Genomic DNA, 17,030 nt, shown 5'->3' with positions numbered 1-17,030 from the left:
GTCGATAGGCTTCCATTAAGAGGGGGTAGGCTGTCAAAGCAACCTGTGACCTCCTTTCGCCCCCTTGGAGCCCGCTGGCCTGTGATGTCCGTATCAATTTGAATTTCAGCCCCTTTGCACCCATCAGCTGCAATTCCCAGTGTCCATTAGTCTCAAGTATCTGTTTCCTCAAACTTGTACTATTGATTCGGTGTGTCTTTTGCTCAGAGCATGTACACTGATCTTAAAGACGGGGACAGCCCTGTGGGCAGAGTAGACTCTGTCACTTAGGCATCAAAGTTCCTCTGTATTCTACTTATTGAATGGTTTCCATCCCGTCTTTCACTCTCATCACTGCTCATTCTGGCCTTACAGCTGTGTAGCAGTGCGAAGCGGCTGACATCTGAGCCTTGATCAGATGACATGCAGTTTGAAGTTGGCTAGACTTGTGCCCTCGAAGGTCAGGGCTTTTCATCTCGGAGGCCACAATGAAATGACCTGTTGTTGTCATACACGGAGGACTATCACAGCCAATATGGAAGCACAATATGGTCACTTCTCCCTTGTGATTATGAACTCTCAATTTTTTTTTTTTTTTTTTTTTTTTTCAAAAATACTCCCACTCATCTGTTATAAAAAGTGCCATGATGGTCTGATAATGACGGGTGCTTCATTTTGATAGTGTTTTGATAGTGTTATATATATATATATATATATATATATATTATTTTCAACTAAAATAGAAAGGAGTTGACAAACCTTTGTGATAAACCAAACTATTCTTATTTATACTTCTTATTGATTTTATTATTCTTGAAAAGTGACTAAATTTTTTTTTTTTTTTTTTTTTTTAATGTAAATGTTGCAAAGATGCACACAAGGTAAATGTGAAGTATATTATGCACAAGTTTATTAATCAAATATTTAATCTCTGACCATTTTCTTTCAAATACGCTATGAAAAAAGTTGTATTAAACCATATACAAAAAACACTTGATTTCCACCGAAATTGACAGATACTAAAAAGTTGCAAAAACCTTTGTATCCCACAGAGTAAAGCGCGTGTCCTCAGTGGACACACTGAGAGGGAGTAAGTTTATTGATGAAAAGAGATCTGTGTGCTCTAATTACAGTAATGGCATGTTTCCAAAGGAAATGCAAAAGCAGTATCCCCTCGCTTCCTTTGACCTCCGCCTGCTTCCGCCCCACTGTGACTCCAGCATTTCCTAAGTGTGAAGAGCATATGCTGACATTTGCTCGCCCTGCGCTGCTGTGACATATTTGCCACTAGGGGGCCTCCGGGGATGAGACGAGGTATTCCTTTACACAGTAGACTGGTTCCTGAGAGAGGAAGATGGATGACCTTTGGCTTTATTTATGTCGTTGCCACTCATGCAGGACCTTTTCATCAGATACGGTCATTGTAATCCCTCAGCCCCCATTCAATTTACAGAGGCACTCTGTCACTGCAGACCACTAAAGCCGACGAAATTAATGGATCAATAACCCCTCTGAAAGCCTGGCGGGAGGGTCCAGATCCCCACAGTCGCTATCAAGTTACGAGTCATAATGAATGGGGTGTTGTTTATGTTGTAAAGTGCAGCGTCACTGAGTCCTTTGAACAAACCACCCTCTTAGCCAGAGCTTAGTGCACCACTGTTTTCACGGATGTGATGGCGACACAGTTAAATGGAGATATGGAAAGAAAAAAAAAAAAAAAACACTTTTTCATAACGCAGTCTTTATAAGTTGTAACTAATGTGTTTAGTAATGGTTAATCTTCAGCATTTATCCTCTTCTATTAGTTAAAACAAACGTTTGTGTTGCCAGGTTGTGGAAAAACCCCTGAGGCTGTTGTTTATGCAGCTACTGTATGAACTTTGTCTTTTTAAATCTTTGGTTCATCAGTAAGTGGTCTATATTTTATGACTTACCCTCTGGAAAGAAACTGAAGGATCTGGAGCACAATGTTGAGGGATTATTGCAAAACTTTTTATTAATGACTGATGCCTTTTTATTTATTTATTTATTTTTTATAAAGCTACAAACACATGAGCCTTTTGTCACCAGTGAGAATCAAGTATCCCCAGTTTGTGATATATATATATATATATTTTTTTTTTTCATTTTTATTGATTGAGACCTACTTGTTTAATAACCATCTAAAACCCACTGAATTATTTAATAAATAAATAGTTTTCACACTAGCACAACACTTGCCAAAGGGAATTTTCAACAACCTGGCTTGCTTTTGATGAAGGGTATAATTATTAGAAAGTTACGGTGGCCCTAAGAGCTCAACGCACTGCAACTTAAGAAAACGCGTGTAAATACACAAACGTGCCGTAAATTCAGTCCTACAACACGACGGAAGTGTTTCCATGGGACATTAAAAAGTGATGAACCTGTCTGGGACTTTTTCAATGCCCAATTCTGACTTTTGAAGTTAAGAGCACTGGATAAAAAGTGCGTCACAGCCCGGTTCATCACTTTATTTATTTAAGTTATTTTTTGCCTTGATTCTGATGGAGAGAGAGAGAAAGAGAGAGAGAGGATGTGTTCCCAGAGAGGAGGTGTTTCCAGTGGACACAGGTGTAGGGGTGGGGGGTGGGGCATGAAGGTGTAATCCTAACCGCAGCGCCTCGGGTTCGACACCCGTGGCCCTGTGCACCATATCATCCTCTCTCTCTCTCACTCTCAATAACTTAATCAAGGCAAAAAATAACTTGGTTATTAAGTTAACAATAAAAATAACTTCACTCAATAACTTAATCAAGGAAAAAAATAACTTGGTTGTTAAGTTAACAATAAAAATAATTTAAATAAATAACTTAATAACCAAGTTATTTTTTGCCTTGATTTCAATAGTGAGAGAGAGAGAGAGAGGATGATATGGTGCACAGAGCCACGGATCTCGAACCCGAGCCACTGCGGTTAGATTACACCTTCATGCCCCCCCCCCACTGCCACCCCTACACCTGTGTCCACTGGAAACACCTCCTCTCTGGGAACACATCCTCTCTCTCTTTCTCTCTCCATCAGAATCAAGGCCAAAAATAATCATAAAAAAATCTTTGCGTCTTTGCGTTTGTTTTCTTTTGTTGCAGTGTGTTGAGCTCTCAGGGCCACCGTAGAAAGTGGCACCAGAAAGAATAATCAAAACCATAATATCGATTAGAGGTACATTCAAGGTCTAGAATGTGACTGGAAACACTGCAAATAGAAGAATTTAGCCCAATGTGCCTTTTTTTTTTTTCTTTCAAATCTGAAAGACCTATAATTTTTATTTTCCACTCATTGTTTTCTAATACCAGAGGGAATTGTTCTGAGACATGCAGAAGAAAGCAACAACACTAAAACTGAAATTTAATCTAACTTGAGGATTATGTCACAATTGAAAGGAAATTGTTTTGGCTGAGAAATAAATTTAAGGATTAAAAATTAGGCTCTTTCAGGATTTCCTGTTGAATCAGTGGGTCAAGTGAAACCATGTACACAGCATGGCGAGTTCGAATCCAGTTCACATGTTGCACGTTGTTATTACATTATGATGCAAGTTATCGGTCAGTGGTCGTCCGGAGGTCAGAGAGGATTTTATTACCTGGAGCTCGCTCATCCACGCAAGGTGTATTATAAACACACAAATTCAGCAAAATGTTTTCGACAATTATTCCTGATCCTCTTGATATTCATGTCCACCAATTTAAAACACCATGTAAGTCATTTGTCCCTGCACTCAGGTAGGACCCATAGTAGTAGTATGAGTGAACCAGCAGCATTTGTACCTGTGTACCTGACCCTTATCGTCATGGAAACCATAATAAACATGTGGTTAATGTTATGGAACAGTCATGGTCTGGTTGGTTCTGAGCACAAAAAATGCTTGGTTAGGATAAGGACAAGATTGTGGTTTGGATTCAAATAAGTAGTTCTTTTTGGTTAGAGGAACTGCGTTGTCATAGTTACAGTGAAAACATGTAGATAACATATGTCGACCGTCACCTTCACACAGGACCCGTCCATCCATTTCGACCCCCTCTGACCTTAATCGCTCCTTCACCTGACTCCCTCCTTCACTCCCGTCACCTAGTGGCCACGGTAACTCCCGTTACCACGGCCACTAGAGGTCGTCTCACTATAAAAAGTAACTGGGTTGAAACAAGCTGCTGGCACCTTCTTTGCAGTAGAAAAGACTTAAATAATTTGTTCAGTAAAACGACTCTGACTATGAAGCTCATTTAGTTTTTTCTTTGTTTTTAGCTTCTTTTTTTTTTTTTTTTTAAGTGAAGTGAACGCATCATCGTTCTGAACGTGATGAAGTTAGGTTTCTGAGTTCTGTGTAAGTTCGGTCTGCGGATCATTTTAACAGTTTGGTTCATTTCAGTACAAAAGCAGGCCTGTTTAGCATCCTTTCAAACTACCCTTATCATTATCTCTGTTTCCTGTCACACTCCACTGTTCACTCCTGTATATGTGCCAAGATTTATAGGCTGAATAAGCAGTTATAGTATTTTACAGCAGTTACCGCTCAGCTCTAATATATCATGTTTAAAAAAAAAAAAAAAAAATGAAACTCAGTTAGTAGCCGCTGCAGCGTCAGATCCAGCCTATCTGGAGGCAGCTCCAACATTAATTGGTAGTAATTATAAAGCCCGTCTGAGATTGCACAAAGAAAGCTCACGGCAAAACAGGCCTGTTTTTCAGTGTGCGCTGCCAAGTAGTGTGGATGTAGATTAATGGGTCATTAACGGGGTTATTAAACAAGTATTCATACGTTCGGGTCCAGTTACGAACAAGGCCAGTGGTGAACGATTGATATGGAAATCTCAATCAAAGCTGTCACTCTGTGTTAAGTAGATGAAATTGGATCTGACAACATGTCGACCTCTTTGAGTTGCAGACAAGAGGATGATCCTTTCGCCGACACACATTGAAGTGTAGTACACAAAGAGGTACGGATGTGATTGCAGTGTGTACAAACACTGGGCTCCATTTACTTTCTCCGTGTTCTCAACATGATTTAAAACGACTTATCCAAACTTCACAGGGTCGTTTAATGGGAGCTCTGAGGTTAACGCGAAGCCACGGCGTTCGGGTCACATCTCCACATTTGCATGCTAGTGGCATGAGAGAAAACCCCCACCACACTCGCTCAGTGGGGCCACATTATCACTTGCGATTTGGGATCAGTGTTTTCAAACAATGGCGCTCAGCATTCATACATTGAGCGTTGAATGGAAACCATGTGCTGTGTGGGTTACTGATGGTCAAACTGGAGAAACGTGCTGACAGCTCTGGATGGCCTTGAGCTGCACATCAGCCCAGAATAACTCTGCCAGACTCGCAGCTCTATTTCGTTTTGTAGAAAAACCGTCTTTGTTGCCACTGTTGGCAGTAAGTCAATCGCATGTATTAAACTACCCCACAACGCTCGCCAGTCATCGATAGCCCTAAATGAGTGCATATGGTGTCTTGGCTCTGGGCGTCTTTTTGATCAGGTTGAGATTTTAATGGATTTTTCTTCGCCTCTGACAGACGAGGCTGGGGGCTTCTCAGCCGGGCTCGGGGGCAGACTGCTAGAAGCCGGTGGGGTCATTTGAACCTTGTGGTTGCAGAGCAGAGTGCTGAGACACAAAGAGCCAACGCTGCGTTCACAAGTGTCCGACAGCGGGAGAGTCAGGAAGTCTGGCGACTGTAAACCCCACCCGAGCCCCACCCCCACCACCACCACCACCCATCGCACACACTCCAAGACGCGCCAGGCGGGCACTTCAGTGCACACAGACCTGCAGTACTACACTTGTGAGGACATTTGTATTCACTTCCATTCATTATCTCTTATGATTGTAACCATAACTGCTCCATTTGTAAACCTTCACGCTACGTTTAAGACGGTCATAATTCTAACCTTTAATCCAAATGTAAACAAACCAGCACACAACACAGAATGAACACAACTAAACAGCAAAACTGGAAATATTATCCTTTCATTATTATTAGTGTTACATTTGTTTATTTACTATTTATTTTGAATTATGATCAAATGAGAAACATTCAAAACAGTTATTTTCCATCTGTAACTGAAGCTGTTTATTCATTTATGTGAATATACATCAAATTTACATGAACACACACACACACACACACACTCAAACCTTTGAAAATCTGTTAACCCTCAAATTAGGGAATATTATACACATTTTTAGTTTTGCAAGCGTGTGTAAATTTACGTATTTGTATATTCAGGTCTCGACTTACTAAGTGACTAACATTCAGGTAACTGTCTGTAAACTCGAGCTAAATGCACAAATTTGCAAACCAGAGTTTACAGGTAGAAACTGAAACATCTTATTTCCAAAATGAATCGGATCCGAACATGTGCACTTGCAACACAGTCTACAAGTTCAAACCTACACTATATTTTCAAACGCACTGTTAAAAGTGATATAATATTCCATAATGTCAGTGCTAACACTTGGCTGTAGGACTGGACATGTATATTTGACGTCTTGATATAAATAATTTGAAAAATGGATGGAAAATGACTATTTTCTTCTTTTTTTTTTAATCTGACCTTAATTCAAAATATATAAATAATTTACAAATATTACTAATGTAACACTGTGCCTGAATATGCAGGCTTGCAGCACATACTTTATAAAATCTGAAAGTTTACAGCTGCTATTTTTCAAGTGCACCTGTGTGACAGGTTTAATATTCCTTGTAAATAAGCAAGTAAGCTTGTGTGGACTGGATTTTTTGTCCACAGGCGGAAAGTCCCCAGATGTGACTGATGTGTATTCGACAAACACCCACAATTCGATGAATACACACATAAAGCCTTTCACTTTCTATTCGGTTTCAGTGCATTATAAGAAATAATTTGTTTATTCCATCGTTTTGCCACCAACACATCACGACAGTAAACATGGCTGCAAAAATGTGATATTACTACTTCTTTAAATGTTTTTAATGCACCTTGGCTGATGATAGGTAGCATATTTATCTGAATGAATTATTCTGACTACTGTGGCATTAAATTAACATAAAAAGTATTAAGATGAAAGCAATGAAGCTACAATAATGGTGATGATAATTTCTGAGATGGATTTTCAAATGGCTCCTGCCAGTTTGTTGGACAAAGAGATGCTAAATCCAGCCCAACTGTGTGGTGTTAAAGGCTTATAAGGATTTGCAATAGTTTAGAGTTGCTGCTTTTACTTGTAAATGTGCTCAAAATTACATGAGTACTTGTGATTATTACACTGAATCCTGCAATTGGAACTTTCTCTCAGTTACAAGCAAAACCAAGAGGGAAAACTTCACTTTAAAGCAGCCTTGTTAAAATGTGTTAAAATACACTGCTGCAAAAACCCTTAGTGAAAAAGTAAAAAATGGTGTGTTATGTACAAATTTCTTAATTCTTGAAAGTCACTTTTTGTGTCTTTTTTGAATTATCACTTGATTTTTAAACATCAAAAATCAGTCTGTTTCTCTTTCTTTTCGTCTTTTTTATTTCCAAATATTAGACTTAACTTTTTCAAGAAATATTCCATCAGAGCAACAACTGCTCATTTCCACTGCGAGGAATAATGAGATACAGTACAACGCTACATTCACAGCAAAGGTAGACAGGAATTTAGTGGAGAAAACAGCAGATTTGCAGGCAGACTAAGTGGTTGAGTGAACAGGTTAACAGCGACGGGGCCTTGAATGGCTGTGACAGGGAGAAAGCAGTGAGAGGCTCCAGCACTGAAGGGGGAAGTGACCCGGAAACGGTGTGTAAGTGCAGCTTGCTGGGCCCTTTAGGAAAAATCTCTCCAGAAGCACTGATGCAAGTCCACCTAAATACACATTTCTCTTATTTCTCTCTCTCTCCCTTTCTGCAGAGATGCATTACTCAGCGACGCTCATGTGCTCTCAAGAAAAACAGATAGTGACTGTGTTTTCCACCTGCAACAAAAATTCTGTCAGTTCTTAGGAAACACTTACTCCCTTTCTTCAAAAAAAAAAAAAAAAAAGTCAGACCCTTTTTTTTGGTCAGAGATGGATGTGACGGCACTAAGACTGTCAAGCTGCGTTACGTTATTATGGAAGCAGATTAACACCAGAGAGACGAATCAGCCTGCACTGTCACTGTGATGACTTCATTAGCTTTGACCTGAGCCACCTTATTGGTACAGTGTGTGTGTGTGTGTTTTTGTTTTTGTTTTGTTTTGTTTTTTTTCCCCTGAAGAATCTTGGCTCAGATTTTCTTGTGTGGTATGGAAATGCACATCTTGCTACACGAAGCTGATGATGTGTAAATTGATCAACAATAAGTGCTCAGTGTGTAGCTACATTTGCAGGAGCTCAGCCTGTCATTGATTGTCTTTCTACTCCTATAAAGAAAAGTTTCTTTCTTTCTATACAAATGTTTTTTTTTAAATTAGTCAAACTATTTTGTAACTTTTGTTTTTGTTTATTATTTCCCCAATATACAAGAGGTCCACAGTCCAGTAGGAGCCAAAAAAAAGGGATTTAAAATAAATGAATAATTGTAATAGCTGTCCTTTTCTGTCGGTCAGACCTACTGAAAACACACTTAAACCAAGAAGCCATGTACACTTCATCATTACCTTTTTGCTCTTCAGTCTCTTATGTAATGAAATGTTACCATGACTTTTTCAGTATCAGGCTGTAGGATTCAAATGATAAACTTCTCGTGTTTGATCTCAGTTGGTTGTGCATATGTTTAAATACCCTCCTGAAAGCAGTTGTTTGTGGTGTAACAGGAATTATCACTTATACATGTTCATGTTGCACTAGAGAATAAGTCTGCTGCATGAAGTTGACCTGCCTTTCAATCTTGAGTATATATTAACCCCAAAATCTAACATGTTTATGTTTTTAATGTTATATTTTAGTTTAGAGGAGAATCTCGCGTTGAAGTTCTTTTCTACACCGCTTGAATCTGTGAGACTCTGCAAACATGAACCAAAGTGACATGATACAATTTCATATTTTTACTAGGTTCTGTCATGAAGTGACTGTGCAGGGTAATAAGCAAACAAACAAACAAACAACCAGTGTCCCAGTTTGACCTGTGGTTCACCACAGATGACCTCCTGCTGTATTAATAGATCTGGTGCCATGTTTTTAGCAGAAATGCCAGCGGTAAAAAAAAAAAATGATACCACAGGAATTTTCACTTCAAACTGGCTCACATATTTTCAAATCAAAAATTTTATTATAAGAATTATATTTGAAAATATTTCATAATCTCCTCAGTTTAGGGTTAAGTTACTCTTTTCAGTTGTCTACATTTTTACTCAAGTTAACAGCAGACTTTTGCAGTGTCAACATTTCTAATTAATAATCCCAGTGACATTAATATCAGTAAATAAACTAAATCAGTCTGAGCAAAACTACTTTTATGAAGAAATGTTTCAACAGGAGATCAGGCCTTTGATAGATGGAGCAGGAAAAGCCTGAGACCAGTTCACAAACTTTAAAGGTCTAAATGTGATTTCAAGAGACACAAACTCTGCAGTGATTTGACTTTTTAAAAACTCTTTAAAGTTCAGTTCAGGGATTTTAGTGCAGCAAACGAACAGTAAAGAATCAGACAGAAAGTCACTGACTGTGGGAAAACTGTAAAGTTACAAGTTTGCAACGCAGATATGAAGAGAAGTGACATTTTAACACTTCACTGCATGGAGAGAGGAACCCGATGATAACGGCCGACACAAACTTTTCAAGTGTCTGTTTATGCAGACAGGCTGAGGCAGCAGCTGCTCATATGATGCAACTGCAGCTAAAGAGAATACATGAATAAATGAATGCAGGGAAGTGACCTGTTGATGGAAACGAGTTTCTGACTTCAAACTGAAATTAAATGAGTGATTAGACCCGACACGCTCTGTTCGTTCGTTAGGAAGCATGTAAAGTAACCTGGAGCCATTTTCAAAGTTTTGAACATTAGAGTTGAAGAATTCTCCCTGACTTTAGCAGTGCAGAGGAAACAGCTCAACTTTAACCTTGTTACTGTGACGACAGAGATTCACACTTTCTAAAAGAACAAACTATAACTTATAACCTGGAAACAAATGCACCATAAGAATAATATGAAATAAATACACTGAAGAAAGAGATAAAAAAAAAAAGTCTTCTGGAAATCCCTTTTGTCTAATCACTGTTGTCCTGATATAATTCAGTTTAAAGTCAACACACTGCAAAAATAATATTCCACTTTTTATTGCAAAATTGGTCATTTTCATGATATAATAACTGTATTCACAGTTCAACAGTCTGTCATATGAAAGATCAAGTGAAAACAAACAAAAGTGTTTAACAACAACAAAAATAAGGCCATATAAATACAAGTGAAGTGTTGCTCCTCAGAAACTCTGAAATTTCAACACAAGAGCTGGAAAATAAAGTCAAAGTATTATTGCAGGGTAACGGAGTTAATGCAGCATGAACATACATTCAGTCAGATGACATTACTGCGCAAAGGAAAACTGCTCAGGAACTTTAATGCATGCACTTTCTTCTGACAATAAACTTTCTATTTAAAATATCCTAACCTTTGAAAATATAATAATAATAAAAATAATAATTAATAATAATATAAACAATTTGGGGAAGGAAAAAAAGTGGCACATGCATGTTTTGGATTAGTTGATATGTTTACATCAAAGTTGGGAAAATTTCTATAAACTGGAAAAAAAAGACATTTAAAAAAAAAAAAAAAGTTGATAATAAAATAAAAAGTGACAGGCTCATGTAAAGCCAACCCTGGGGTGACTGTATGTCGGAGTGTCCACACAGAGGAAACATCAGTCCGCCTCAAACAGGCCAAAATATTTGCCAGTGTTGGAGAAGTAGATGTAAGGCGCAGCGTTTGCAGTCGGGTACATGACGGGGAAAGGCATGGGTAACAAACATCCGCCCAGCAGGCTGCTGTCCTTGTAAAAAGTCGGTAATTGCACGTTTTTTCCCGCCTCTGAGAAGTGCTCGGCGGCCAGCGGCCCCTCCATGTCCGTGGACAGCTGTCTCTTCAGCTTGTTGCGGCGGTTCTGAAACCAGATCTTCACCTGCGTCTCGGTGAGCTGCAGCGAGCTGGCGAGGCACGCTCTCTCCGAACTGCTCAGATACCGCTTCATGTCAAAAGTGGCCTCCAGCTGAAATATCTGTCTCTTGGAGAAGATGGTGCGCGTCTTCTTCTTCACCATGGCTTTGGTGTCAGTGGCCTCCTGCTGCTGCTGCTGTTGTTGTAGCTGCTGCTGCTGTTGTTGTTGCTGCTGCTGCTGCTGCTCGGACGCGTCCTCGGCGCTGTGCGCACTTTGCGACCCGGGACAGGAACCAGCGGTCAGCGGTGGGGTGTTTTCCCCGAGGTCCGCACGCTGGACTCTGGGCTTCACTGTGAATGAAGCGACAAAACGTGCTTTGATGCAGCGGTAAAGTCAGACACACTCCCCGGCAACTCCGTGCGCAGATACACACACACACACACACACACACACACACACATGCAAAGAGGCTGCACAACTATTCAGGTAATTAATAAAAAAAAAAAAAAAAAAACGAAAACAACGACCTCCAGCACGAGACCTTCATCCTGACATTTTCAGAAAGTAATTTTGGTCGTTACCCTCACTCTGTTTTTTTTTTTGTATATTTACACATCAGTCTACTTCTAACCATGTCTATCAGCTGAAACTGGATATTCCCTATAAAAATGTAACAGTCACTTTTAGATAAAGTACTTTGGAGAAAACAAAATGAATTTGCCACAGTTACCTGTCTCCTCTTGCCCGCTGCCATGTCTCCTCCGGACGTCCCACACCTCCTCATACCGCGCTTGAAAATCATTCTTACATCCACTGTCCCTCTGCGCCTTCGAAGCGCCAAAGTCTCCGCCGTCCCGCTGCTTCAGGTTGAGGATGTTGTCAATGGTGAAGGTCAAAGAAGCGCTCCGACTCGGGGCGTCCTCTTTGCTCATGTTCCCCGGCATTTCATCCGCTCCTCCGAGATTCCCGAAACACCGACGTCTCCGGACGCTCCGAGCACCATTGCTCCTCGGCTGCGACTAGCGCGCGGAGGAGCCGGCGCGACGCTCTTCAACGACCCGGAAGACTGCGGTTTAGCAGCTTTTGATTGGTGAGGTTGTGGGGCAGATGAGGGCGGGATGCAGATTTCCGTCTGGCTGCCATATTGTGGCTTTAAACAGTTTAATGTCACCAGAATTCACGTGTGTTTGCTCAATGCGGCGTAATACTGAGCAGATTCAAGACGTGACTCCTGTGGATCAGAGTTTTTAAAGCATAGCATCTTTCCCAGCACTGATGTTTATTTCTTTTTTTTTTCTTTCTTTTTTTCTTTTTCTTTTTTTCTTTTAACTGCCACATTCACATGCAGCTTGACCTCTCTGACTGGAGGCTTCAAGAGAATTATGGGACCCAAAAATGGTTCAGGGGCCACAGACGCTGGAAACTACTTTAATGCATTAACTTCTATTGTTTGTTTCTTATGTCTGTTCAGCCTGTCAGCTGTTCTGAAGGACTATATCCACTATCTGTGGCCTATATCTTATCTGAATTAGTCTGTGAACATATCCTAACTTCATCTGGTTCAGTTGTGCTTGTAAAGCTCACACACTCCCCTTCCTCAAATGTGCCTGTAGCCTGCAGTAAACAGGCTTCATTTCATTGCTTTTACACGGGAGTGCAAACGGTCACCATGCGATAAAGTTACCCTGTTAGTAAGAAACCACAAAATAACTTGTGCATAGATTTTATTCATACGTGAACATATCGGTGTACAAAAGTCTGTATTAAAATTCTCTTAAATAAAAAAAAAAAAAAAAAAGTGTCAGATTATTGCTAATAACGTAGCCATGCTCACAGCTATCAAAAGTCACAAACACCAACATACATTTTCATTAGTGATTGAGTTTCTACACATTGTAGAGCTGTCCAATGAGACAGTGCGTTATATTCATTATAAATTATGTGTATGGGCTCAAATAAGGGTCAAAAAGCCTTGAGAGCTTGGGAAATAATGTCGACAAAGAACCTGAAAACCTGTGACAAAAGTTTGTTCATGTGCGGAGAAGATCTCTAGTTGTGTTGCATAGTGAGGTTTAAAAGCAGAGGCAAAAGTAAATGTGTGTTCAAATGTAACTTAAAGATCGCACACAGTGTGGGAACTTTGAATTTCACAGTTTTATGCTTTGATCCACTGAGAAGTGTTTTTTGCATTGTGTAACCTCTCCATTGATATCGTTTGTCCGCTAATTTTATTTTAGCATTTTGCTAATTTTCTCCACAAATAGTTTTGTTTTTACGTGTTACAAGTTTTTTTCCCACAGGTTTACACAGGCTGATGTATAATCACAAATTTTGAAATGATCTCTGAACATAATTCCACAAAAAAAAACATTATTGACCCTTAATTGCTCCCCATATGTACAGTATGTGGGTCACTCATACAATAGTGAAAAATCACAAAATAGAGCTATATTTAAATCCTGTGTGATCTTGTGTGAAATGTCGGCCTGAGGAAAAGGATTGTGGGCAGCTTAAATACTCCAAAAATATCCATCATATTTATTAAATCTAGCAGTGAATCTTAAAAAATTACAAGTTTTTAAAAACTAACTGGGGGAGAAAAAGCACTGCTAATATGGAGAGGGTTTTAATTCGGCCTTCGCCCTAGATGAGTGATCCACCTTGATCTAAATCTGTCTGTTTCTTTTGGACTTTTCCTAGAAGCAACTTTAAGAAAAACAGTTAAACACAGGATGAGTTATCCTCAGTGCATTAGCAGAAGTTGTGACTTTACAGAACCTGAACTGGAGCTAAAATGAACATTTCTGCAGCGTCTTTTATTTGTTTAATTGGTGTCCAAAGAGTCACAAGTCTGCTGGGCCGCTTTAGCTTCTCCTCCATCCTCACAGTCACACCAGCCCGGTCATCTGTGGCGTCACAAACGACAGCGGATGAGTGAAGTGAGCAGTCAATGGATAGTTAATAGCATTAGAGAAGCCAACCACCGACGGCGACACTTGAGGCAAGCTGGTCAGCGCCATGGGCGTGGTGATGCTCTCGCGATACAGCACGGGAACTCGGACGACCCTCTGCGCAGCATAGGGGACGCCGGCGCTGCTGGCCTCCATGTCCTCAGCGATCTGCCTCTTCCACTTGTTCCTGCGGTTTTGAAACCAGATCTTCACCTGGGTCTCTGTGAGCTGCAGCGAGGCAGCCAGCCCGGCTCGCTCTGCGCTGCTCAGGTAGCGTTTCAGGTCAAAAGTGGACTCGAGCTGGAAGACCTGACTGCGGCTGAACACGGTGCGGGTCTTCTTCTTTCGCGCCACTTTCGTGTCACCTGAGACGAGGAAGAGGGAGAGATTTTACTTAAAGTAACTGGATACAACTCTTGAAAGTGCTGCTTTGATTTGGGGGGTGGTGGTGGGGAGGGGGGGGGGTAGGAGACATGAATGAATCTTCTGTCATGGTTTACCTCTGCCAACACCTGTGTTAATTTGTTTGTCAGCAGGATTACACAAAAAGTAATTTTCACTGAACTTGGTGGAGGGCCGGGACGTGGTCCAGGGAGGAACCCTTTAAATTTTGGGGCAGATCCGGATCATTTACTATGACTTTGAGATTTTCTGGTTTGCATGAGGTCTGCGCTCTCCGAGTGTCCTTATAGTTTTGTATTGGAATATTGACGTATTTTGAAGTTTAGGGTAAATTTCAATGGGGGTAAAGTTAACTGAGAAACAGATAAAATACCCAGATGGGAATGTTGGTTAACTTAATTGTAGATATTGAATATATAATCAATACAGTACATTACATCCATGACTAATAGAGATTTTACCAAGATATCGGTATTAAAAGATGGCATCATTTGGTAGCAACATTTTTATTTAAAGAAAAAAAAAGAAAAAGAAAAAGGTGCCCATGGCCGTTTTCTGTCACATGGACCCAGCAACTCTTCGCTACATCCCTGCTAGTTCATGTGAAGCTTGTGAAAACCGCTGATATATTGATTTTATACAGAGGACAAATTCATGGTTAGTATATAAACCCAACAGCAAAGCTAATTTTCTACATCCTACTTCCAAAAGGGAAAAAACAAAACAAAAACAAGTCTGCATGCAGCCTGTCATCACGGCGGTAAGAAGGAGCCTGCGCATGCCCGCTTGTGCTCCCCACAGAGCCCAGGGTGGGCTGTATTTTAGGATGTAGCGCGGGTCAATTTACTTTGGCCTCACCTGGGTCACAGCTGTCCTCTCGAGAGAAGCAGGAGGAGCGCGCGTCGTCCTCTCTTTCATCCGTTAAACTATCTTCCCCCTTCTCCTCCGGTTCATCGTTCTCCTCCGCCCGCCCCGTTAAAGTCGGGGAATCCCGGTCGCTGCTCGACTGAAGGTCTCTGTGTTCATCCGAGTCGCTGGCCTTCAACTGTGGACCTTCGAGGAAAAACCGTGAAAAAAGGGGAAACACAACCCACTTTAAATCATCCTACACACTGTTTGGACTTCACTGCGCTCGTGTCCAAAACTATATAAGGACGTTGTTTCACTTGTGGACCGGTGGGAAATCATGCGCATTGATAATGCTCCCTGTCCTTTTTGAAGTTTATAAATAATCACCAGCGACACTGCTGCTCTATTTGAGGCACCAGAGTAAGATTGCTGTATCGATGCCAAACACTGTTGGCTCTTCCGCGGCTGATAATTGGGTAGTTGGGGTGTTTTTACGCACGGACGCAGGACAGTGAGACGTGCTAGAGCCCACGTGTCGTCTCCACTTGTGGCCCGTTGAAGCACCGGAGTGAGATAATCTAGAGAAAGAAAATAGACTACTTCTGATCCGGGTGGTTATTTAGACTTTTACACGTGGCATTTGGTGCTTTTACGTGTGACGTAATTATTTATATCGTTATACATGAATGATACTTCTCCTTAGATCAGATGTAAGTGTTGTCATGAACCTGGTAAGCAGTTTTTAATCCTGATAATCCAGCCGATGAGCACTGTTATCTCATACAGGCCACATTAAAACTTCAGTTTTGCTAATTTGAGAAAATGTTGGAGTCCCGGAGCAAACAAATAAAACCGTTTACAGGTGGACACTCACTTCCTGAGCTGCCGTACACTGTGTTTGGTGATGCCTTTCTCCAGTTCAGCGCCTCGCTGTCGTTCAGACGTCTGGTGTTCAGTCCCGGGCAGATCACCGGGCTGTGAACGGTAACTTTAAAGCCCGAGGTCTCCACCCGCTCCTCGGCTGAAGCCCCTCTGTCTGTGGTTCCCAGCAGATTCTCGATGTAAAAAGACGAACCTCTCGATGGAGGACCGAGCTTCGATGTCGGCGCTTTATCGTCCAGCATTTTAACCTTTTCTGTCCTTTTTGAGGGAAAAAAAAAAAAAAAAAAATTCCCAGATCTGGATATTATAAAATCATTCCCGGGAATGTGTCTCGTTTCCAAACCAGGAGAGGCTTCTGCTCCGTGTAAACCATCCCGACGCAATCCATCGGAGCACAGAGAGATCGAGCCTCAGTTGTCAGAGATCAAGACAAAAACAAATCTCTCTTTGGTTGGATCTATAATCAGGAAGCGAAGAGGAATTACTCAAAGGGGAAAAAAAAAAACTCGAGACAGTCTCGTTGTTCAGAGCCTCCGTGGTAGACCGTGTCTGCCTTGAGGGACGCAGAGATGCTGTATTTAGGTCAGTTAGGGAGCAAAGCAAAGCAGAGATACAGTGTTGTCCTCAGGGCTGGAGATGCAGAGCGCTTCATGAGGAATGGCACAGTACCGCCTATTGGTTACATTTGTCCATGCACACTTTATATTTACTATGCAACTGTAATCTGTCAGACGCTAAATTTAAATGCTCTTATTCTCTTGCGCCATAAAGATCAAACACAAATGTATTTTCCTACGATTGTCTGATTACTTGCATAATAATGATAATGATGATGATTTTTTTTAAATAATAAAAAATATTATTAACAATATAATACCAATAATAATAATAATTATTATTATTGTATTGTTTT

At 40.7% G+C, this 17,030-nt stretch overlaps 1 protein-coding gene and 1 pseudogene across 1 annotated transcript; both read right to left on the bottom strand.

Moving 5' to 3' along the window:
* Positions 1-10,799: 10,799 nt before the first annotated feature.
* On the bottom strand, positions 10,800-11,977 carry LOC111233005 (homeobox protein HMX2-like). The gene is made up of 2 exons (XM_022760729.1): positions 11,764-11,977; positions 10,800-11,233 (listed from the first exon to the last, which is right to left on the bottom strand). The coding sequence occupies exons 1-2, from the start codon at positions 11,975-11,977 to the stop codon at positions 10,800-10,802; spliced, it is 648 nt and encodes a 215-aa protein (XP_022616450.1).
* A 1,944-nt stretch (positions 11,978-13,921) lies between these two features.
* On the bottom strand, positions 13,922-16,359 carry LOC111233004 (annotated as a pseudogene).
* Between the last annotated feature and the right edge of the window lie 671 nt (positions 16,360-17,030).

Source organism: Seriola dumerili, unplaced genomic scaffold (assembly GCF_002260705.1).
Source record: "Seriola dumerili isolate Sdu_G_001 unplaced genomic scaffold, Sdu_1.0 BDQW01000362.1, whole genome shotgun sequence".
NCBI lineage: Eukaryota > Metazoa > Chordata > Actinopteri > Carangiformes > Carangidae > Seriola > Seriola dumerili.
This window is presented reverse-complemented; position numbering and strand designations above follow the sequence as displayed.

Coding starts and splice junctions, on each gene's coding strand:
- LOC111233005 (XM_022760729.1), bottom strand. CDS start 11,977: ATGCCGGGGAACATGAGCAAAGAGGACGCCCCGAGTCGGAGCGCTTCT. Junction 11,234..11,763: donor CAGCGGGCAAGAGGAGACAG/GTAACTGTGGCA, acceptor AGCAGCTACAAC/AACAGCAGCAGCAGCAGGAG.